This window comes from Cheilinus undulatus, linkage group 24 (genome assembly GCF_018320785.1).
Source record: "Cheilinus undulatus linkage group 24, ASM1832078v1, whole genome shotgun sequence".
Classification (NCBI taxonomy): Eukaryota; Metazoa; Chordata; class Actinopteri; order Labriformes; family Labridae; genus Cheilinus; species Cheilinus undulatus.
This window is the reverse complement of record NC_054888.1, coordinates 8,045,834-8,069,509: the sequence shown is the minus strand read 5'-3', so window position 1 is coordinate 8,069,509 and position 23,676 is coordinate 8,045,834. Positions and strand designations below refer to the sequence as shown.

At 40.0% G+C, this 23,676-nt stretch overlaps 1 protein-coding gene across 1 annotated transcript in view; it reads left to right on the top strand.

Moving 5' to 3' along the window:
- The first annotated feature begins 7,146 nt into the window (after positions 1 to 7,146).
- Positions 7,147 to 23,676, top strand: part of cckbra (cholecystokinin B receptor a) — a 77,664-nt gene continuing 61,134 nt past the window's right edge. The window contains exon 1 of the mRNA XM_041782208.1: positions 7,147 to 7,431. Coding sequence (XP_041638142.1) covers positions 7,287 to 7,431 — 145 coding nt within the window. The 5' untranslated portion in view covers positions 7,147 to 7,286. The remainder of the gene's footprint in view (positions 7,432 to 23,676) is intronic.

Here is a 23,676-nt window from a genome sequence, read left to right as displayed (position 1 = left end):
GATTGAGACTGCCCAAGCTCCAGAAAGACTTTGTAAGTGCAAATCTGCAACAATCACACTCTCTATTATTAGCATAACATTCATTTTTGTCCCAAGGGGACGCAGCTAGCTTACCTAAAGGTTAAAACACAGGGGAGACAAACAGCTTATTACTTAGCCTTTGAGATGCCTGAGTGCATTCTTTTTGCCTTTTCACTGACAAAGACGAGCTTCTTTCCCAGACTTCAGGTTCATCTGCTAAAATAATCCCATCACAGGATTAGGCACATATCCTTGGGCGACAAAGAGAGCCTGACAAAGTTATCAAAACTTGTCAAAGGCCTACAAACACCTTGGGCATGCCCGCTCGCAGTGAACTTTCACTCAGGTTTCACTTTATTGTCATTTAAATGCCTTGTTGCACATGTGTGGAACATCCAGAGAAGTTAATAAGGCAAGGGATCACATGACATTAGATACCACTGACTACATGTTATTGAGATATTCTCAAATTGTATGTTTTCAATACAATTTCAATCCCCTTAAGTTTAAGTGCCAATCGCCTATGTCTACGTGACAGCTCAGGCCTGCAGTATACACAATCAGAGAAGAGAAAATTCAGACTCATTCAGTGTCAGCAGCAAGGGGCTGATTTGCAGCACAAAGCATGTAAAATCCTTGGGAAGCAGACAAGTTGGTGTTGTACCAGACAGGAGGGTGACAAGAGGGCATAAAGGACAAAAAATGGAAATTTCATATGCCAATCATGCTGCAGCACCAACATCATTCTGCACTGCTTTTCATGAAACCATATTTTATGGTAATTGTACTCTTATTTATAATTAATGGTGTGAAAAATAATGTATTCTGTGCATGGCATAAGTACAAAAAATCCTGTTAATTTTTCATGTTTTATTCTAATCAAACTGATGTTTGGACAGGCTTTTATATGATAACTACATATAGGAAGACTTACTTTAAAGCAGTATTTTCACACTGACACTGGCACTGTACAGGGGAAGTCATTCAAATCCAAGACATGTAGAGAAGGAGTCTGATGGGTGAAGCCTTAGAATTAATACCATGTGGTGTGGCCTGGTATTTTAATTTGGGGGGTTAGGGAAGGGCACTTTATCATTTATACTGCGAACTAAAAGGGCAACCTGGAGGGCACTTTATTATGTTTTACCCTCTGAACGAATACCGTTTTGGGCACTTTACTTGTGTTGTCGTATTGAAGGGCGCCCTGGGTGGTCATATGTTGCCCACTAGAAGGTCTACCTGTAGGGCACTTATTGAATTTTTGTCCACTAAGAGGGCACCCTTTATGGCACTTTATCATGTTTTGTCCACTGCAGGGGCAACCTGAAGGGCACTTTGCCTTGTATCGTCCACTGAAGTTTATCCTGGAGTGCACTTGATCACATTTTTCCCACTGGAATGGCTTCTTAAAGGGCACATCTTCATCTTACGCCATGTGAAAGGACACCTAAAAGGGCACTTTATCATGTATTGCCCTCTGAACAAAAACAATTTTGGGAACTTTACCATAACTTGTTCATTGCAAGTACACCATGGGGGCACTTAGTATTATATTATATTGCCCACTGGAAGGTAGGCCACTGAATCAAGTTTTGTTCACTAAGAAGGTACCCATGAGGGCACTTTATCATGTTTCATCCACTGAAAGATCACCATGGAATGCACTTTATTGTGTATTGTCCACCGGAGGTCACTTTGAGGGGCGCTTTTTCATGATTTACCCATTGAAGGATAACCTGAAGGGCACTTTATCATGCTTTGTCCACTGAAAAGTCAGTGGACACTATATCGTGTTTTGTCCACTGGAAGAGCACCTTAAATGGCACTTTAACATGCATTGCCCACTAAAGGGCAGGCTGGGGGCACTTAATCATATATTACCCCTTGAAGAAGATCCTGGAAAGCTCTTGATAATGTTTTGTCCATTGGAATGGTGTCTTGAAGGGTACTTAATAATGTTTGGCCCACTGGTAGGGCACCCTGGGAGCTCTTTATCATGTTTCATCTACTGAAAGGGTACCTCGGAAGGCACTTTATCGTGCTTTGTCCAATGGAGGTCACCTTGATGGGCACTTTATCATATATTACTCACTGATGGACATCTGGAAGAGCACTTCATAGTTTTTTGTGGAAGGGCACTTTGAATGGCACTTACTCATCTTACGCCCTGTAAAAGGACACCCTGGAGGGCAGTTTATCATATATTGCACTCTTGGAAAATACCCCTTTGGGGACTTTACCATGAAATGTCCATTGCAAGGACACCATGGGGGGCACTTTATCATGTTGTGCCCGTTAAAGGTCACCCTATGGTTGCACTTTATCATGTTTCATCTACTGAAAGGTCACCCTGGAAGGCACTTTATCATGTTTTGCCCACTGAAGGTCACCTTGAGGGGCACTTTATCATATATTACCCACTGAAGGACAACCTGAAGGGCACTTTATCATGTTTTGTCCACTGGAAAGTCAGCCTGTGGGGCACTTATTGATGATTTGTCCAGAGGGCACTATATTGTGTTTTGTCCAGTGTAAGAACACCTTGAAGGGCACTTGAACACACATTTCCTGCTGAAGGTCACCCTTGGGGCACTTTATCTTGTATTTCCCCCTTAAGGGCATCCTGGAAGGCACTTGATAATGTTTTGTCCACTGGAAGGGCACCCTATGGGGGCACTTTATCATGTTTCATCCACTGTAATGGCACCTTGAAGGGCATTTTAACACCTTTCATCCACAAATGAGGTACTCTGAAAGGCACTTAATTTCAAATTTTTATCTGAAAGGGAACCCTTGAGGACACTTTATAATGTGTTGCCAACTGGAAAGGCACCCTTGGGGGGCATTTTGACATATATAGTCTACTGGAAGGTCAGCCTGTAGGCTACTTAATGATGTTTTTCCACTAAGAGGGTACTCTGGATGTCATTTTATCAAGTTTTATCAACATATAGAAATTGTTGGGGGCACTTTTGCAGACTATTTTCAATACTAGGGCACCAGATGGCGCAATTGCCCCCCATGAGCCTATCAGTGCTTTGACATTATTTGGCATGATAAGAAGCAACTATGGAGACAGAAAATATGTTTAAAGGAAATATTTTTGAACTGTATTTCATCTTTAAAGTCTGTCCCATGTCCCATCTGCTTCTATGGAGAAGGCAGGATTTAATTCCCATACTGCAGCCAGCCAGCAGGGGGAGGTCTAAATCTTTTACCTTCATCTCCTGCTCCTGTCATTCATAAAAACATCAATTTTCAAGAGTTCATTTATGAACTCTGATTCCTAAGGTAGTTATATTTTCATGCCTGATCCACTGCTAGAATCAATGAGTTTGCAAACTTAAAGGTCAGTTTCCCTTCAGAAAAATTGGTGGAGGTTCATTAGTATTTACTGAACTTTCCTGGGGCTCTCATGAATTTTTTAAATGGGTGGACTGACATTCCCTTTCATGCATGGCTCACTTTTTTTTTTTTGGACATGTATTGCTATGTCTCCGGGAGGTTTTAAACAAGAAGTTTCAGTTGTACCCAAGTAAAACACTCACAAAATGTCTCTACTGGAGCCTGATGTTCTGACACCCTGGAGTATCAGAATGCAAGTTCCCCCTCTCATCAGACATGCTGGGCTTGACCTGCGTGAAGACCTTGGTACAGTGAAAATCAATATGGAGCAGCTGCTGAAATCACAGCGCTGGAGGTTTGAGAGAGGGCCGAAGGGAGAGACTTTTGGCTTTACTTTAAAGGCTTTTATCTTAAAAATGTGGAAGAAACGCAGGCGGCCAAGCTGGTACAACACACATACAAACACCTCCTACACAAAAGCGGTACAAAAGCAGAAACAAGAGCAGCAGCAGCACTTGTAAAACCATCACAAGGACTGACAGCAAGCAGCGAACATATGACAAACACAAATAGTTAAACTCTCCTCCCCCACAGTGCAAACTTACTCCCCCTCCTCCTCCACAGCCGTAGACATTTTTTATAGTACCGGTGCAATTTCTCAAGCTGTGAAACATAAACTTAACCCAGAGGCACTTTAAGATCGTTCCCATAAACAAAGTCGTCACGATGCACATCAGGAGTCCATGAACCTCTCACCTTTCTCCCTCGGGTGGGCCGAATAGCCAAATGGAAAATCTCACAGTCGTTCCACTCACTACAGAATGTCTCCAAGACATTTTGAAACTATTCATTTGAAACAGTCCAAGTGTAAACAAGACAGATACATTTAAACAACAAAAATCTTTCAACAAAATAACAGGAATGTGCCAAAAAACAATGGCAGCCACGAGACCATCCCCTGCCTTAGATCGCCAGACAATTCAGGGAAAAGTGGTGTTCTCTCTCCTCTAGACCTTGCAGAATTGTGGTTCTTTGTCACACTGATGATACCCTCTGACAGCCTGTGAGACCTGGAGGTTTTTTCACATGAGCAGAGAAAACAACAGCATCCATTCCTCGAGAAAACAAGGTTGTTCTAGGATCGATCTTCCAAAAATAGTATGCAAAAATGAAATGATTTCCAGGAAGAATTAACACTGGTGTCAATGAACGTGGAACCTGGAGATGAAAACTGGAGACGGAAGGCAAAAAAAGAGCCATTCAGCAGGGGTGGCTTGAGATTTTTTAAGGCCCTGAGGGAGACTGGGACTAATGGAGCCCCCCAGGGCACCCTTTCACCTAAATGCTGCAGAAATCACAGCATGTTTTTGGGATTCTTTTCTAAACTGTCTACTGATGAGAGCAGACACTTCCTGCCCTGTTTGGATAAAAACAGACCCCTAGACTGAATGGTAGTACATTAGAAAACTGTGACAGCAATTAAATTAAATGCTTTATTTTAGTGTGCCCAATTATCTTTTAATTCTAAAGTAATAAGTGTAATTATGTAGCTATTCTCAAGAATGAGGTGGTAATTACCTTGTAATAAATTGGCATTTACCAGGTAATAATTCAGAAATATGGTAATATTAAGGAAGTGTTTACCTTTAATAATGTATTAATTATCAAGTAATTCCTTTACTTATTGTTGCAATTCTTTGCTAATTAAGTGGTATTTTACCTTTACCATAACCCCGCATACACTCAACAGATATCTCACCAACACTTTTCCCTAAGGAACGTTTATCAAAAATGTCACTTGAAAGTAGGCACCAATCTACTCCAAATGGCCTGAAATGTGTTCCCAGACATGTTCTGGAGACTTGATTTTTTTCACAGATCCTCTCACCCCTTTAAGTTTAAACCGGAATGTAGTTGCTGTAACTCCAGTTCCCTACATTATAGCATGAATGAACATATAACATAGATAGCTTATGGCCTCCCAGATCCAATGCAACAAACTCCAAGTCTCTACAACCTTCCTTTCTTGAGTTATTCAATTTCACTCATGAGCATGGTGGTTGTCATCCTAACCCCTAACCCTAAAAATTATTTGAAATTTTATTCAGAAAAAACTCCCTTAAATTTAGTCGGACAAAATAAAGGAATTAACTGTGAAATATTGAACAACGTACATAGAAAATCAACATCTTATTTCTAAGAAATAACTTGGTAAAATACCAGCTAAGAACCAGAGAATAGACACAATATTACAAGGGTTAGGGGGTTAGGGTTAGGGTAAAATACCACCTAATTACTAGACAATTACCACAATATTAAGAGGGTTGAGGTTAGGGCTCGGGTAAGAGGGTTAAGGTTAGGGTGATATACCACCTAATAGCAACAATATTACAAAAGTGAAGTTTAGTGGGTTATGGTTAAGGGTAAATTACCGCCTAATAGTAACAGTATTACCAAGGTGAAGTTTAGGGGGTTAAGGTTAGGGTAAATTACTGCCTAATTACTAGAAAATTTTAAGAGGGTTACGGGGTTAGGGTAAAGTACCACCTAATCACCAAAAAACAGCCACAATATCATGAGGGTTAGGGATAGAAGGTTAGGGTTTGGGTAAAATACCACCTTATCACCAAAGAATGCCATTATATTAGGGTTAGGGTTGTGAAGTCCACCAATGAGAGATTTCCTCTCATCAACGTCCCTGGTGATATTACATATCTACTAGTATACATTTCTATATGGACAAGATCTAAGTGAAGGAGGCTTCACCTAATTTTTGGTCAGTCTAACACCAAAGGCATAATAGCTGGAGCTGAGGTGGATCCTAGACCTCCTGACAAAAGCTTCACCAGACCAAAACATGGACAAACATGATGCACTGGCCTTGTTGTAAAAGTGTGCGCCGATAAAGATATGAATTGTTCCGACTCAATTCATTTTTTGAACCAGGCTGTAAACGTGTAATTTCTGCAGTAAAAAACAAGCATTTTTGAATGGGTGTGTATGTGGCCTCCAGAGCTTCTGCAGCCTCCCTCCGGTGGACACTCCTGGAACTGCAGCTTTTCAGCATTTTCTTCATTTTCAACAGTAGAGGTCGCCACCTGCTCTGAATGAAGAAAACTGAATAAGTTGGGAAATTGAAAAACAAATAGAAATGGCTGATTGTAACAGGAAAAATGTGTAAAATATAATTCTGGCCCATATGTTCCCTTGGGCTAACAGTCCAGGTGGACAGGAGTCATAATCGAGCAGGGGTGTCACAATTACATCCACCCCAGCTTATATGCCAAGGGCAGAATATTTCATAAACCGCAACAAATCCAATAGGCTATACATTAAGCTTCCATTGAACCTCAAAAAATGGAAATTTATGCTAATTTTTCGCCATATCTAGGAGAAAACCCTAAAGTTATCCCACCCTGCAGGCAGTTATAGCGCCTAATGAGCTGCCTTGACTAAGTTTGCAGGCCTATGATGAAAGTCGTGAGCTGAATGAAAAAAGAGAGGGAGAGTGTGTGTTAACAGAGAGAGAGAGAGAGAGAGAGAGAGAGAGAGAAAGGGAGAGAGAGAGAGCAGCTTAGTTGCCTTAGCAGCGCGCCTTCATTCCTTCACAGTCAGACCTCAATCCGGAGCAGTGAAAGCAGCACTGCGCTTCACGGCGCTTCACGGGGTTTCCCCCTCACTCCTTCATTAATTAACTCTCCACTCTCTGGTTATTCTCCCGTCATCCCACCGTGCTACCTGCTTTAATCGCCAAACTCCTCCTTGGGCTTTCTCCCAAGTTTAAACAAAACCTCCCTTCTCCTGCTGTTATGAAGAAAAACGCGACCGTTCCAAGTTGATTCCAGCGCGGCTCCAGCTTGAAACAGCGCGTGCAGGTGTAATAATACTCTGTGATTGTTGTTGGCGCGCGAGAGGAGAGGATGGCTCTGCAGACGGTGAATGTGAGTGAGGCGGAGGTGCTGGAGGGCTGCGTGAAGCAGGGAAACCTCACCGTGGAAGTTACCGACTATAATATCAGCTGCACGAACAGCTCAGTCCTCCCCAGACCGCCAGCCAGGGTCAAAGGTAAGAAATACTTTTATTTAATCCAATTTTTACCGCCATAAATCATCGTACAGGGGTGCTAACGTCTTAAGAAGCTAGCAAAGTAGTTCATTAGGGCAAAGGGAAACCCCGTAGCCTGCAGGTGTTTTAGTCTAGTTTGTTCTTTAAATTGAAAATTTTCTTCATTTTTAAAGCATAATGAACAACGTAAGTGTTGGAAAACAATTATTTTTTTACCATGAAAACAAGGTTTAACTAGCCTAACGCTGAAATATTTCTTCAAAACTGGAAATAATCGTAATTTTTTAGGCATTTTTAAATCTCAAAACGTTTATTTTTCTTCACAAAAACAAGCCGAATACTTAATTACTCCTTCACATTAAAAATAACCTTCATTTTCATGCATTTTTAAACAGCTCCTCTGCTGGAAAACTCTTATTTTTCAGGAGAGCATGGTGTAACTAGCCTAATATTGACTTGTTCCTTCAAATTAAAAGCCCTATCTTCTATTTTCTTCTTGTTTCACATCACCAGCTGAAGCAGCAGCAACAGCACTATAAGTGATGTAAGGAAAAAGCTTTTTTTAATCGGTGAATGTAAGCTAGAACCTTAAAAAATGTGTTACCTTTACAAATTTAAGTACGGAAAGGGGATATTTTACACTGCACTACAACAGCAATGCATGTCTGATCTAGTATTGAATTATTCCTTCAAATTAAAAGCCCTATCTCCTGTCGGATAATCAGTAACAACAGCACAATCAATGACACAAATGTAAACTAGAAGCCAAAAGTGTAAGCTATTGGATTTAAATATGAGGATTGAATTTTTTTTGCATTTTATGGTCAGTAAATTTCAGTAACAGCTCCACATGTCTAACCTAACACTAAATTATTCCTTCAAATTAAAAGCCCTATCTTTTATTGGCTTCCTTTTCACATTACTAGCCAAAGCAGTAAAAATAGGCAGATTTTTGACAATTTTTATGAGGAATAAAAGTAATTTTTATCTGTAAATATAGGCGTGAACTTAGAAAAAGTAAGAAAAAGGGATGTTTTGCTTTACCATGGTCAGAAAATTCCAATAGCAGCATCACGTCTAAACTTGTATTTAATTATTCCTTCAAATTAAAAGCCGTATCTGCTATAACTTTCTTATTTCACATCACTAGCTTACAGTGTCCTTATTTCTGGCACTATCTTTAAGAAAGCAAAAATAATTTTGTGGGTAAATGCAGGCTTGAACCTAAAAAACAATCTTTTATTTACAAGTACAAATAAGGAAATGGATATTTTGCATTTCTATGGTCAGAAAATTCCGATAACAGCATCTCATGATTAACATGACACTGAATTATTCTTTCAGATTAAAAGCCGTCTCTTCTGTATGCTTCTTGTTTCAAATCACAAGCTGAAGCAGTTACAGTATACTGATTTCTGGTACTATTTATAAGGAAATATTAATATTTATATGGGCAAATATAAGCCATAACCAAACATATTTAGCAAATTTACAACCGTAATTGAGGAAAAGTGATATTTTGCATTCTTATGGCTGGAAAAATGCATCTCAAGTCCAGCCTCACACTGATTTATTCCTTCAAATTAAAAGCCCTATGTTCTCTTGGCTTCCCATTTCACATCACTCGCTGAAGAAGCAGCAAAAGCTCGATTAGTGCCACTTTTGAGATAAAACAGGCATTGTTGTGTTAGTAAATGTGGGCTGGAATAGACAAAATGGGAAATAAAAGGAAGGGAAAAGGATATTTTGCATTTAGCTGTATGGTCAAATTTGCAATAACAGCGTCTCATGTCTTTGTGAAAGTAAGAAGATTGTAAAAAATATTCACTGATTTTGTATTTCTTTTATGTATTTATCAGCTACATTATATGGAGCAGTGGTTTTCAAACTTTTTCCCCCAAGACACACTGAAGGTTAAGCCAAAATCTCATGGCATATCATAATTAAATCCATAAAAAATAGACTTTTTAAAATAATTTTACAGTCAAGGTGACCTATAAGGGAAGATAAAGGGGAGAGCTCTCTGGGGCCCAGCCAACTGGGGGATGTCAGAGGTGGGCAAAAGGTGGCACAAATGGGTTAAAAGTGATGAAAAAAACCCGCATACATGCGACACGCCTTTAACCAATCGACCATTTGCGTGCCCCAAAACATGGCAAAATTAGGCAAAAAGTGGCAAAACAGAGTAAGAAATGGGCAAAAATTGGTAAAAGTTGCCAAACAGTGGGTTGAAAGTGTCAAAATAGTGGAAAAAAGGGTTACAAGTGGCCTAAAAGCGTAAATGTTATAAAAAGGTGGTAAAAATGGGTTGTAGGTGATAAAAAAGGGCCAAATTAAGCAACAAGGTGATCAAACAAAAGCAAAAGTGGGCAAAATTGGCTAAAAAGTGTCATAAAGGAATTGAAAGTCTCAAAAAGGTTGCAAAATAGATCACAAGTGGCAGAATAGTGGCAAGAAAGGGTTAAAGTTACTAAAAGGTGGTAAAAATGGGTTAAAAGTGATGAAAAAAACATGGCAAAAAGTGGCAAAACAGTGTCAGGAATGGGCAAAAATTGGTAAAAGTTGCCAAATAATGGGTTGAAATTAGCAAAAACTCGTTGAAAGTGTCAAATAGTGGCACACAATTTTTGGAATTTCCCCTTGTGGGACTAATAAAGAAATATCTTATCTTATTTTATCTTAAAAAGGGTTACAAGTGGCCTAAAAGCATAAAATGTTGTAAAAAGGTGGTAAAAATGGTTTAAAAGTGATAAAAAATGGCCAAATTAAGCAACAAGGTGATCAAACAAAAGCAAAAGTGGGCAAAAATTGGCTAAAAAAAGTGGCATAAATGAATTGAAAGTGTCAGAAAAGTGGCATAAACGGGCTTAATGTTGTAAAAAGTTGGTAAAAAGGGGTTAAAAGTGATGGGAATAAATAGCAAAATGACCAAACTATAGCAAAATTGGGTGAAAGTGGCAAAAAGGAAGCAAAAAGGGGTTAAATGTGGCAAAAAGTTCCAAAAACATGGCAAAAATGGGTTAAAAGTAGTAATATGAAGTGGCAAAAATGCTTAAAAAAGCAGCAAAATACTTTAAGTTGTCAAAAGAAATGGCAAAATGGGTGGAAAAAATTGGTTAAAAATAGCATAAATTAAATATTTCAACACCAGTTTCAACCCAATTATAGCTTGCCATGCTTTTCGGCTCTTAATGAGGTAATTAGCCAGGATGCTAGCACCAGTGATTCTGATCCAACACACATCATCAGTAAATCCCAACGTCCATTCTGTGGGGTTTTTCAGGGGTCCAGCCTGGTTACAGTACTTGCCATCATGCTGTAGTAATAACATAGTGTTCAAATCCCCACGGCACACCTGGGCTTCCCTTAAAGCACACTAGTGTGCCTTGCCACACCGTTTGAGAACCCCTGATATGGAGGATGTCATACACTGGAACATAGAGCTGCTAATCACTATCATTTTGATTGATATTGAGATCACAGTTATGAAACCCCATAACTCATTGATTTTCTGCTTTTGTGCAAATAAACGCGCCTCCTGGTAGAAAAGACTAGCCTTGAGCTTGATCATGTTGTTTGCCTCTAATTACAAACTGCCTGCTAACCATCACCGGTTTCCTCATTTTTCTCCTCCTTGCATTCCTGCTCTCTCATCAGATGATTTAGCGTCCATTCAGCTTACTTCAATTCAAGTAACTGCAGATTTTGAGCAATCAATCACCAAGCTGCCCAATTTGCTGCTGCATCTCCTCCCATCAGTAATGCCACATTCAGGACGAGGAGCCGTGTTTACTCGTGCATCTCTATCTTCCCCGCTCATAATTCTCAAATTGCTTGCTAACAGTTGAGGAGATTAAACCCCACACCAGAGAAGATAAGGCCTCTTGGAGCTTCTCCAGCTATCAGGATAGTGGTGGAAAATAAGGTCTGATAAGGTAATGAAGTCTGAACGTGGGCGAGACTTCTTGTTTAATAGTTTTTGCCACTGCTGCAGTATGGAGAAAAATTTCAAGTCTTAACCTACTAAATAATTCACTGCCATCCCTGAATCTGTGCTGCATTACTTTTTATTGACCTCATACAGTCGGCATCATCAGCAGCACAGGCTCAAATACCCGGAGAGCAATTAAACCCTGCAGGGCGCGTTCGCTGTTTGACCAAGAGAAATGTCCTGCAGACGGATCTCATTCCCTTCCTCACACGCTGATGTGGTGACAGACACAAACTGCCTGTGTTTTATTTACCACAGTCCTTAGTGGGGCCATTCCTTCTCTGCAGTGGAGCCTCATTATGCAGCTGTTTTGTTGTTATACTCGGCATCCAAGGCAGGAAATTAAAGCCAAAACCCCGCCTCACACTTGTTGACCTGCCGCTTTCTGATTCATTGAGCTGGAAATTTGGTGCTTTACTGTCGCCTCTAATGCACGGGAAAAATACTCTCCCTTCTAGTTTGTATTGGAAAAAGGTTTCCTTTGTTGATTATATTGGGAAAAGGTGCAGAAATCAAATATATGGAGCAACAGACCGAAACGTTTTCATTAAGTAGACACTAGTTATCCCCACACTCTCATCCTGTTTCTTGGTTAATTATTTTCTTTTACAGCCAGGGGCGTAGCTAGGGATTTTGGGCCCGGAGAAAGAATTTACACAGGGCCCCCCTTAACCGGTGAGACAAGCAACATATGCTGAGTCTTTTTTTACAAATATCTATGCATTTGAATGCATTTTTGAAACATAATTTCCCCATTTGAGCAACATTTTTACTATGGTTAAATGAAATTATGCTGGACTATGCCATTAGGACATTTTTAAGGGAGGAGCAGTATTGTATTTTACTCTTTTTTATGCGGATTTCAGTCTGTTGACCGATTCATTTAGTCCAGTGTTACTCAACCCTGCTCAACCAAAGAGCCAAATTGTTGAAAAATGCATTTACAAGAGCCACGATCTAAGTGGTGAAAAGTGACGATTAAGATAGGTTAAAGGTAAAAATGGTCAAATAGCGGCAAACACTGGAAGAAACAGTGGCAAAAATGGGTGGGAAGTTACCAAAAAAATGAGTTAACAGTGGCAAAAATGGTCCCAAAGTGGCAAAACGTGGCAGTAAAATGAATGAAAAGTGACTAAACTGGGCAAAGATCAGAAAAAGGGTGAGAAAAATGGGCAAAAAGTGGCATTTAATTGGAAAAGGTGGCTTAAATAGGTGAGAAGTGGCATAAAAAGGAAAAAAAGGGAAAGAATTGCAAAAAGCAGGATAAAAGTGTTGAAAATGGGTGAGAAGTGACAAAAACTGGGAGAAAAATGGCAATAAAGGGCAAAAAGTGGCAAAAATGGGTGGGAAGTGACAAAAAAATGAGTTAACGGTGGCAAAAATGGTCATAAAGTGGCAAAACGTGGCAAAAAAATGAGTGAAAAGAGACTAAACTGCAGCTTTGATAGGCGAGAAGTTGCAAAAAGAGGCAAAAAGTGGGAAAAAAATTGCAAAAAGCAGGATAAAGGTGTCAAAAATGGGCAAGAAGTGACAAAAAGAAGTGTCAGAAATGGGCTAAAAGTGATGAACACTGGGAGGAAAATTGCAATAAAGGGCAAAAAGTGGCAAAAATGGGACAAGAGTGACAAATGACAAAAAAATGAGTTAAAGGTGGCAAAAATGGTCAAATAGCGGCAAACACTGAGAGGAAAAGTGGCAAAAACATGACAAAAAAATGAGTGAAAAGTGATTTGAATAGGCGTTTAGGATCACTGCTTTAGTCACTTTTGATTTAATAATGTCACTAATTACTAAGAAAAAAATAAATCACAATACACTTTTCATCGCAGGCTTCCCAAGGGCCCCTCCCTACTGTTGGCCCGGGTAATCAATACCCTTTTCCCCCTGTGTTACACCCATATGTGTAGGATATCTTACCAGAATTTTAAACAAGCATGAAAAACAAATTATATTGATACTTTTAGACAAAAGTTTGACAGATTCATTACTCTTTTGCATTTGTCTGATGCTTTTGATGTAGTTCAAGAAGATCAAGTATATAGACATGAGATTACCAAGTGTATCATAGAAGCACCGGCAAAATTGCAGACATTTTACTGAGCTGTGATAGTCAGTAGAGAGCTGAGCTGCCGGTCTTTGTTCCAACCATCACCTGTGGTCTTGAGATTTTGGTGTGGCAGAAACAATGAGATCCTTTAGGAAGGTGTCGAGGCTCAGCGTCAGAGATAGGGTGAGGAATAGAGCGATAGAGCTTTGTCGTCTTCAGGATGCCTCCTGTTGAAGTCTTCTGGGCTTGTCCAACTGGGAGGAGATACCCAGAACTCCCTGGAGAGACTGAATGTCCCATCTGGCTAGGGAGTGCCTCAGAATCCCCCAGGAGGAGCGGGAAAGCATTGCTGAGGAGAGGGATGTTTAGGCTGACTTTCTAATCCTGCAGCCAAACTCATGCATGCATGGATGGATGTTTGAAACTGCTGCTCATTAAAAACACAAAGCTCATAATGTTTAAGACTGAAAACTCAAAAGAATCAAGTTTTAGCTACTGTAGTTTAGAAACATTTAAAATGTTTGTTTTGCACCACATATTCAAAAGCATGGGTGTCCAAGCTTTGGCCCGGGGGTTAGATTCCTGGTCCATTTTTTATTTATTGGCCCATTGGAAATGAAAGGAAATAAAATGTGAAATATAGCCAGTAGACCATGAAGCGTGCGCTTGACTGTACTCTTTAGTTTCAGCATTAATGGTGCAGCTGTAAACAAACATTTTCACAGGGATTTGACATTTTCCATGAGTGAGTTGACATGGTAGTGTAATCAGATATCATATGGACAATACAGCTAACGACACCATGAATCATAACAGAATGGTTACAGCTAGGGGTGCACAACTTTGGACTTTCACCAATATCCGGTATGCCGATATTTACATGTAGGTCAGACTGATGACTTAAGTCCTTAAAACACAATTGAAAGTTTGAGGACAAATTAAAAAACGTCACTCCCTAAAACACTTTCAAGTGTAAACAGTGATGATGAATTAAGAGAAGACTTAATTCAGCCTAAATCTTCACCGACTTGTTTGTTCATTCGGCTGATATTTACAGCTGATATAGGCAGATTTTACAGCCAAAATATTGGTTGTAAAGATGGCAGGAATGTTCATATCTATTGATACTGATATTATACCGATAATTATGGCATCCCTAATTACAGCGGCCAGTAGCAGCGCTCGTTTGCTCCTCTGTCTGCTCTGTCCCAAGGTTTGATTTCCAGATGAAATCGCTCCAATCGTTTAGAGCTTTGCAGCATCCTGCAGTTTGATGTTGTTTTGAGTCTGAATGTAGAGGTATGCCATGAGCATCTCTGCTGCATGGAGCGTCATAGTCATACTAAACAGAGGCAGAACCAATGGTATCCGGGGCCAGTGAGGGCCCCCCTAAAACCTGATCAGCTGGCCTGAAATTCTCAACAGTAGCTGAGTTTCCATTACAGTTTTTTGCAAAATAAAAGCGATATTTCTTAAATTTCAACTAAGTACAATTGCTGTTTGAATGTGTTTCCCTTGAAAGGAGTTTTAGGCATGAGCTTTGTAATTCTCGGAAAATCTCTCCTCACGAGACTCCACTGCAAGGAAGCTGGACACTGAAAACCTGTTGTGTTGGTACGGTTATGGTTACATCTACAGCAGTTGCCTTGATAATTTTGAACAAAAGACGAAGGCAACGGATGACAGTTCAGAGGCAACGTCCATATGTATGGCAAAGGCCTTATAAGGGTATAGGTATGATGTTAATGAAAATGTTGTCTACTCTTCTGTCCACACGTACCGAGCCATGTTGTCTCAGAGGGAACTGGTCATGTGACACTGTACGTTACGTCCTGTGTCGTGTAAATGCGGAAAAAATGTTTCCATTGCACTTTTGCTATATATTTCAATATCGAAACGTCTGAAAAACCTCATGAGAGCATGAAAACTTTTTTGTGATGTTTGAGAGTTTTTTTTTCGAAACTAAGGTGTTTCCATTGCCAGTTTCTTATTTTGTTATTTAGATTTTGCACATTTCTAAGAGTAATGGAAACCCAGCTATTGTTATGCAGTTTTAATTTTGACACTTGAGATCAGGTATTAGAGCGGCCCAGTCAGCCTGACAGTTTTTCGAATGACCCAAAGGTGTTAATTTTAATTTCATTTTTAATTAATAAAAGATAAAGAAGCAGCAAATGTTCACAATATCGAACAATACAGTGAGATACATGAAGGTCTTTACTGATGCTGACTGCAGCCCAGCAACCATAAGAAGTCATCTGTGAGAGAAGGGCTTAAAGACCGTTCGGACTTTGCAAGGGAGCACCAGAAATGTGACATTGAAAGGTGGAAGAAAAAATTTAACCTGGACGGTCCTGATGGCTTTCAACATTACTGGCATGATAAAGAGAGCCCACTGGAGGTCCCACAGGTCCCACAGTGGAGGAGGCTCCATCATAATCGGGAGAACTGTAATTCTTTAAGTATAGTTGCCAGTGGTTGTTTTCTTCATTTTCAGCTGCTGTTTTTTTATTTTTTGGCTTTAAATTTTTGTATTACAACCCTTTTTCCACTCATGTAACCACCCCTATACCAGATGAACTGAGCCAAGCAAACCCAGAGTTTCCAAAGAGAAACCTGAAAGTGAAACTACAAACACCCAGCAGTGCTTCTTCTCTCTTGTCTTAATTAGTCCAACTTTGTTTCTGAGTTAACCAGAATTTTGCAGCTCTTGTTACTTCCCTGGGTTACCAAAATTATTAAAATAAAATCTGCGTATTTCTACTTTGTACCCAGAGCACTGAGCACAAACAGGAGAGCAAGGATTGAACATTTAATTAAAAAAGAAACAGGAATTTTATTTTTCATGTATTTTTCTTTTCCTGTTTTAGATAAAAAGCACTTAATTATTTTAAGTCTTAAAATTTCAACCCATCATTTGGTCTTAAAGGTCAAAAATATTTAAAAACAGTCAGCACAGGTTCCAAGAGCTAACGATGAATCTTTAAAAAGGTCGATTTGTCTGAGCAACAGTGTAAAATTCAATTCTTTTAATTAAAATGTCAGAAAATAGGCTGATTCTGGAAGCTGTAACCAGTGATTATATTTATATTTGATTTGATTAAAAAGGACAATTTAACCAGGTTGGTTTCTGGTTGATGACTTTCTGAAATCCTCTCAAATGGGAAGATTAAATACAGAGTCAGAGAACCAGTAAAATAAGTTAGTTTCAACAGTGAGACCTTTCTTATGAACATTCCCAGGCTAATGAGTGGGAATACCGGATATCTAGGACTGGATGTATCCCCATGTCTGCTGATCAGATTTCAAACATGCACCATATGTGACTCTGTTACACGGCTCTCCCCATGTGGATAGTTTTTCTTTCTTGTCCATTTAAAGTATGAATTCTATAGAAACTGTGAGGCTTTTTCTCCAGGGAGCTGTGGGAAAGTTGATGTGAGGAGTGGAAGAGAAGATATTCTGACAAGTTACCATGTAAGATCCCTGGGACTGTGTGAATATCACTGGCTTAGTTGTTGTGTTGCTCTGTGACTTGTTCAGCTTGTCAATAAGATCAGAGTAGAGTTGGCAATGTTTTGCTCTTTGCTAGAGGCACAACTCCATTAGATCTTACCATAGAGACATGATGCACAGTATATTTATGTCAGTGCGGTTTATATTTTCTGAAAATAACCCTGTCTCTTTTGTGCTTAAGAATAAAAAAGCACCTTTATGGATGCTGTTCTTGGCTTCAAATTCTCTTAGTTTTCTGAGTGATCCAGTCCTGATTATTTGTGCATTCATGGTTCAACAACTGCCTTATCTTTCTGGCTTATATGGCAAACATTAATGTTACCAGTTTGACAAATGTAGAGCAGACTTGCTAGACTGAAATTACACCCACTTATGAAAGCGATTGGTCATACAATTTAACAAAATCCAGCTCCTTCCTGCACGTTTGTGTAGATGTGTTTCTAAAGCTACTTTCACACTGCCTCTCTTTTCTGTGTCTGTTACGCCTTCGTTCTGTAACGCCGTTCTGTATGAAAGTGACTGTTCCGCAATGGGGGCTTGATCTCGCCCCACCTCTGATCCGGACTGAGAGGTAGTATCAGAGCCGTAACAGATTTTTCCGCAATGAGTGTGAAAGGACGTCACGGCATTGCGCAACGGCGAGCGTGCGCTGCTGTCTCCATAAACGGGAGATTTAAAAAGCAGCGCGGTTTAATCGAGCTGCATTTCATCGTAGAAAACAACAGGGCGATAGAACAAAGAATGATGTGGATTAGCTGGAGAGACTGCGAGGTTAGAGATCTGATCACACACTGTACAGGAGAGGAGACAGCAGACATCTCTGCTCACAGCAGCGTCTGAAAAGTTCCATGATGTGTTCAAGTGAGCTCGGTACTCTGAAGTTCCCGACCTCCAACGTAAACACGTGCGCTGTGACACCGCTTAAAGTCAGACCTTCAACTCAGAAACATGGAGGAAAAAAACTCTATTGGATCAATCCAGAGTTTCGAGTTTCACTGAAAGCAGCAGCTCGGGTAGCGGCTGCCATCTGATTACGGGACACCGGGTGTGTGTGTAAGTTGAGCGTGCACGGCTCTGTTACACCTTTGTGTGAATTGCTTGTTGCAGAACAGAGATGGTCACTCCTTTTCACCTTTACTGTGCAATCTCTGTGTAAAAACGGCTTAAGCTTCACAGATTGTAACCTCTGAAACAACCAGAAAGTTAGAATCTTATTTCTCTGCATCACTATTAAACTTGTAACTACCGGTGCTCACTCTCTACTTGATCGTCCACAACTTCCTGATCCCTCTCCCTCGCTGTGAATGTCCAAACAATGAGATTGTAGTCGGACATAAGCTCATCAACCAACTAATAAAGCCTCTGACTGGAGGATGTCAACCTGAGCCGAATGGGAATTAAACTATAGAGGTTACACAGATGTTACCATTTACTGTAAAACTTCAAATAAAAGCTCAACACAAGTTCAGGACAAGTCACCTTTACTAGCTTGATGTTGCGACAAGTTTTGACCAAGTAAGTGGATAAAAAAATCATAAAGTGAATACTGGAATTATTTTAAAAATTGTTTTATCCATTGAAATTCTATCACAATTAAAAACTTGTTTTCAGACAGGAGACAGGAGGGTTATGTGAGAAAAAGGTTAATGCCAAAACAAAAACAAGTCTACAGTTATCCTGCACTGGGACAAACTTGTCTATCAAACTAGCTGGTGACAGATGGATCCTGTTGTAGCAGTCAGTGTTTATACTTGTAAAACTAATGGAAACAGAATGAGATTGGTGTATTGGTTCAATTAGTGACCCTGTAAACGTTTGACTCTCAGTATACTGTTAGCTCTCACTGTTTGCAATCACATGATCTTGAATGCCCTCTGGGGGTCAGGAAGAGTTTTTTAAACTTTAAATATTTCACTACTTTCAGAACACAAAGGCTACGTTCTCACTGAAGGCCGTAATGCTCAGTTTGCATTTTTTCGGAGTTTTTTTGTTTGGCTTTTCACACTGCAGTCAAATTTGCAGAGATCAGATATGTATCTGATAAAGAAACACAAATGAAAGTGGCCTGAATCCAATTTGAAAAGGTCAGATTCAGTGTGACTTGTGCTGTTCACACTGTCAGAAAAAAATAAGACATGAGTCACATTGGAGTAGAGTTGTTCTGATTCTGATACCAGTATCGTAAAATACGCCAAGTACGGCTTAAAATGCAGGTTTTGGTATCGGCGAGTACACAAGCTTATGCAGTGATCTGATACCGTTTGGTTTAGCTTTATGTTTGGCTTCGTTTAGCAATGCTAACTTTTAGCAATGTAAACTGGAAGTCAATTCCTCTTCACTGCAGGAAAACACTGCATGCATGAGCTTCTTCTAAAGGACCCACAGCAGCAGCAGAGAATGGTGGCTGGGTGACAGTTTTTCTCTGAATGTAATAGTTAAAACGCCTTCCAGACCGGTGCTGTCGTACATGACAAGAAGTGACACACATTATCAAAAATTAAATATATTTCGAGCTATAACCATAATGTGTGTTTCAGCACTAATTTTCTGAAAGGAGGAAAAAAAAAGGGGGGGGGGGGGGGATCTTGTTGGGATTGGGGACAGGCCAGAGGCACATATTCTTGTTAGAAAAGTCTGAAAAGGTGTATTTTGCATAATATGTGACCTTTAAATTCAGCAGTACAACTCAGTAATCAGGAGAAAAACAACTTTAGGGTCACAGAGATGCTTTACATTATGATTCTATTTGTTGAGTCAAATACAGGTCTAAAAGAATTTGCTAGTCTGCGCGGTTAGTCCAGAAAGTTCACACTGGTATCGGATCGGTACTCGTTATTGGCTGATACCCAACACCCTGGTATCAGAATCGGGAAGGAAAAAATGGTATTGGACCATCTCTACATATGAGAGAATCAGATTCAGCTGTATGAACGTAGCCAAAAGTAGCTGAAGAATAAGAATGTTTATATTTTTGAGCTCTGAATGCTTGACATAGTTGTAATCAGCTTTAACATGACCTTTTTGGTAGCATTTCTCTATGTAGAAATCACTTCTTGCCTGCCAAGGGGAGTTTTCTACATTGTCTGCAAATGACTGATAGTAGCATCAACAAGTGTTGCTATGTTTGTAGTTTACATCCCACACATCAGCCTTAGCTGAGCCCTGAGTTATGCTCCAGTTACATTCATCCTGTAAAGGCAACTATATTCACATGAATGCTTGTGACCCAGCTAGATGTGTACATAGCATAAGCCTAAACAGCAAGTATGTCTCTGGCTTAAGAGATTTTTAAACAAACATAACTTTGAGTGCAGGGGAAACTTAAAATTGCAGATACTAAGATACAATCAAGTCCAGGAGTAAACTGATAATACCAATTTATCATCATAAGTCTCTACATGTAGCTCCTTATCTAAGATAATCAAAAAACCCATGTCAAATTATCTGCATATCTTCTTCTTTTTGCTATGAATGTATATTTTTATTGTATTTCCATATTTGCTGTACATCAGTTTTATTTGAAAATAACAAAAGGCCTGTGTCTTATTGAAGTCTGTCCTAAATAAAGGCAGAGTCATTTCATATATGGATGTAAAAAAGGCCAGACTATTACAGTTTTATGGCGCATGCACAAAAATATTTCCTTTGCGTCCTGTATTTACATACTAATTCCAAAGCCACAGACTGTTTTCTTCCATCTGTCGTCTGCCTTTTTTTCCCTGTTACAATTTGAAGGAGCAGCTGTGAAACTCCTACAGCACCAAAACAAAACAACATCTGACATGCATCACATTATAGTAATCTTCCAGGGCTCTGGAGAGCGGTTGAGTTCAGACAGAGCCGTGCTTATGCAGAGCAACATCTGTAGCTGCACCTTGGCTCGGCCCTGGACACCCGTCCGCTCCCCGCTGATTCAAAGTGACACTTTGCTGAGCTCGCCCCGTCCTTTTTGAGCACACGTGAGATAAGTTATCATGAAGTGGGTCTCATAAATGAACAAAGCTTTGAAACCCAGCCAGTCACCTTGTGTTCTGGGTAAAGAAGGAAGAAAGGGTTGTCACCGCAGGGGGGAAGGACTGGGAGGATCTAATATTCAACCAATTTCTACAACAGGGAGGAGAAATTTGCATCTCATTCCGTTTGGTTTGTTTTCCGTGATGTAAACTGTCATAACGTGATCATGGTAATCAGATCAAATAATCGGAAACATTTAAAGCGACCTGGTGAGCTGGAACAAGAACCATGCAAGCACGGAGAGCACAAAATATTCCGAGCTTCCTCCTTCATAATGGCTTTTTGTGCACAACAACATCACAGTGTTTGTATTCACTTAGAAGAGAAAAATCAATGCAAGATTATAGCTTTTATTCATTTATCTCATCAGGTCACTCCATGCACATTTGTGACGGTTTATTGTGAGCCACTCTAGTGTGAAGGCACATATAAAGATCCCCTCAAACATGTGCAGCTCTCTCAGCCGTGCAATAGCTGTATTGAGCTGTAATGTTGTCAGTCTGCACAGCAGCTTTATTAACGGTCTACAGAGGAGGAATGGAGGGAGGCGAGGCTGGAGTTTATGAGGTGGTCTGTTATCAGTTTGACTTAATGCATACGATGAGGGACTCATTTCACTGCCACTTAATCCGCAGCCATGTGATTCCCTACCAGCAGGAGCAGCCCTGTTTGTAGGCGTTCCTCCCCCTGTGCTGCTGTAGAAAATGAGGATTTTTTAAAATAAAGTTTGTATCTCAAACTTTAAGGTCACCATAAAGTAATAAGCAAGCCCAATTGCATTGCTTTGTTTCCCCTTTAGTCACACTACTCCCACAGTGTAAGCTTGTTTACATGGTGATTTATTGCAATCAAGTAGCAGAGACCTCAGCTGAATGTTAAACTCTGCAAGGGATTCCCTAAAGGTGCAGCTCTGCTAATAGATTTGTGTCGCTCAGTGCTGTGAGATTATAGCAGAGGAAATGAGAAAAGTCTCCTTAAATCTATTCTAGCGAGTGGCGGTCAAAGCAGCTAATGACGTGTTTAATAAGTATCTTAGTAGCAATTACAGCAATTAAAGATGACTGCTCTGTTAATGATATTATACAGTCTTAGAGAGGGGTTTTTTCTGGTTCCTCGATTTTAAGCAAAGAGGTTGTTTCAGATTCCATGAGCAGGAAGACACGTAAATGTATTTATGAAGAAGAAATAGAGAAAAATGTGAAAAGGAGAGGGGAAACCAGCTTTAAAAGAATAATAGTCCTTTTTGAAACCTCTCTGAGCTGTATGTTAAGGATGGTACAGAGGATGGGACAGAATGTCAATATCATTGTCCTGAGTGGTTTGACAGATTTTCCTGGCATTTTCACTCACAGTCACTTCTTAATGAATGACTTAACTAAAGCAGAGTCGCTGTATTATGGTTTTATTGTTATTATAATGCATGTACAGCCTATTTTATCCTGAATCACCCTGTGAAGCTCATGCCTAATTTTTATCCCTCTCTTGTTGGTTGTAGGGCTTCCCTCTCCCACTCAATGATGTTTTAGTCAATAGGGATGGAACCATTACTGGCGGTAATGATAGCCAGAGTGAAATTTCCCCCATGGTTAGTCATACTGTTCAGATTTTAATTATAATGACAGCTGTCTGTGATAACTGCGCTTTAAAGTCCGGACAGTAATATTGGTTTGTTTAACAAGATGTATTGAATAAAATTAAGTCCATCAGTCTACTTAGAATACAGGTAAAAACCTTTAGGGATGAGGAGACTTTACTGTGTCCTCTTTGCTCTCAGTTCTCAAATGATGCTATTTATCCAGTATCATAGACTTCGGTTCATATTAGCAATTAATTTGAAATACGGTGTATGCCACACAAAATATCTTGATACTATGTCGTATCCATTTTTCCCCTTACCCTTACATATGCCTAAGGGTGCACTCACACTAGGGCATCCGTACCATGCCTGGGCCCGTTTCAGCCTAAAGTCCGGTATGTTTGGCCAGTGTGAGTGCAATCTTTCCGCGCACACTTCGCAGCGAGGCATGGCAGGGATGCAAATGAAGGAGCACAAGCGCGATTAACCGGGGTTAATCACACGGGTGATTAAACCTCTCTGATTATAAAATTATAATGCCAAACTATCATCTGCTGAATTAACTTACCTCTGATTCTATTTCATGTCACCAAGAAGTGAAATTGTGGTCTTGATCGCCGACGTTTGGACGGAACATTGTTTATTAATCCCGAGGCGCATTCACCTCCAGCTCTCATCAGATGGTTAAAATCGTTTTTTTCACCATTAAAAAATCTTATATCTGATCATTTAATCCTGCTCTGGACACAGGCTATCCTGTGACATGAGGGCTTGTTTGGTGCAGCACTGACAGGCATCCAAATGCAGAGAAAAGGCTCAGTTCATGGCGTGTGAAAGAACTCCACGGGGATTCAGATAGTATATTGACACATAGAAGAGCGGCTGTAGGGGCTCATAGGAGTTAAAAAGTCCAGGTTTCATTCATCAGAAGTGCTTGGAACTCTGATCAGGCTCCAGATTATATCCTTATATGTGAGGGATAATTCTCCGCTATGAACCGCTTTCTCTCTCTCTCTCTCTCTCTCTCTCTCTCTCTTTTCTCTCCGTGTTCTTTATAGTTATTGTAGCTACTGAGGTCAGCTGAAATAACTCCGGTGTCAG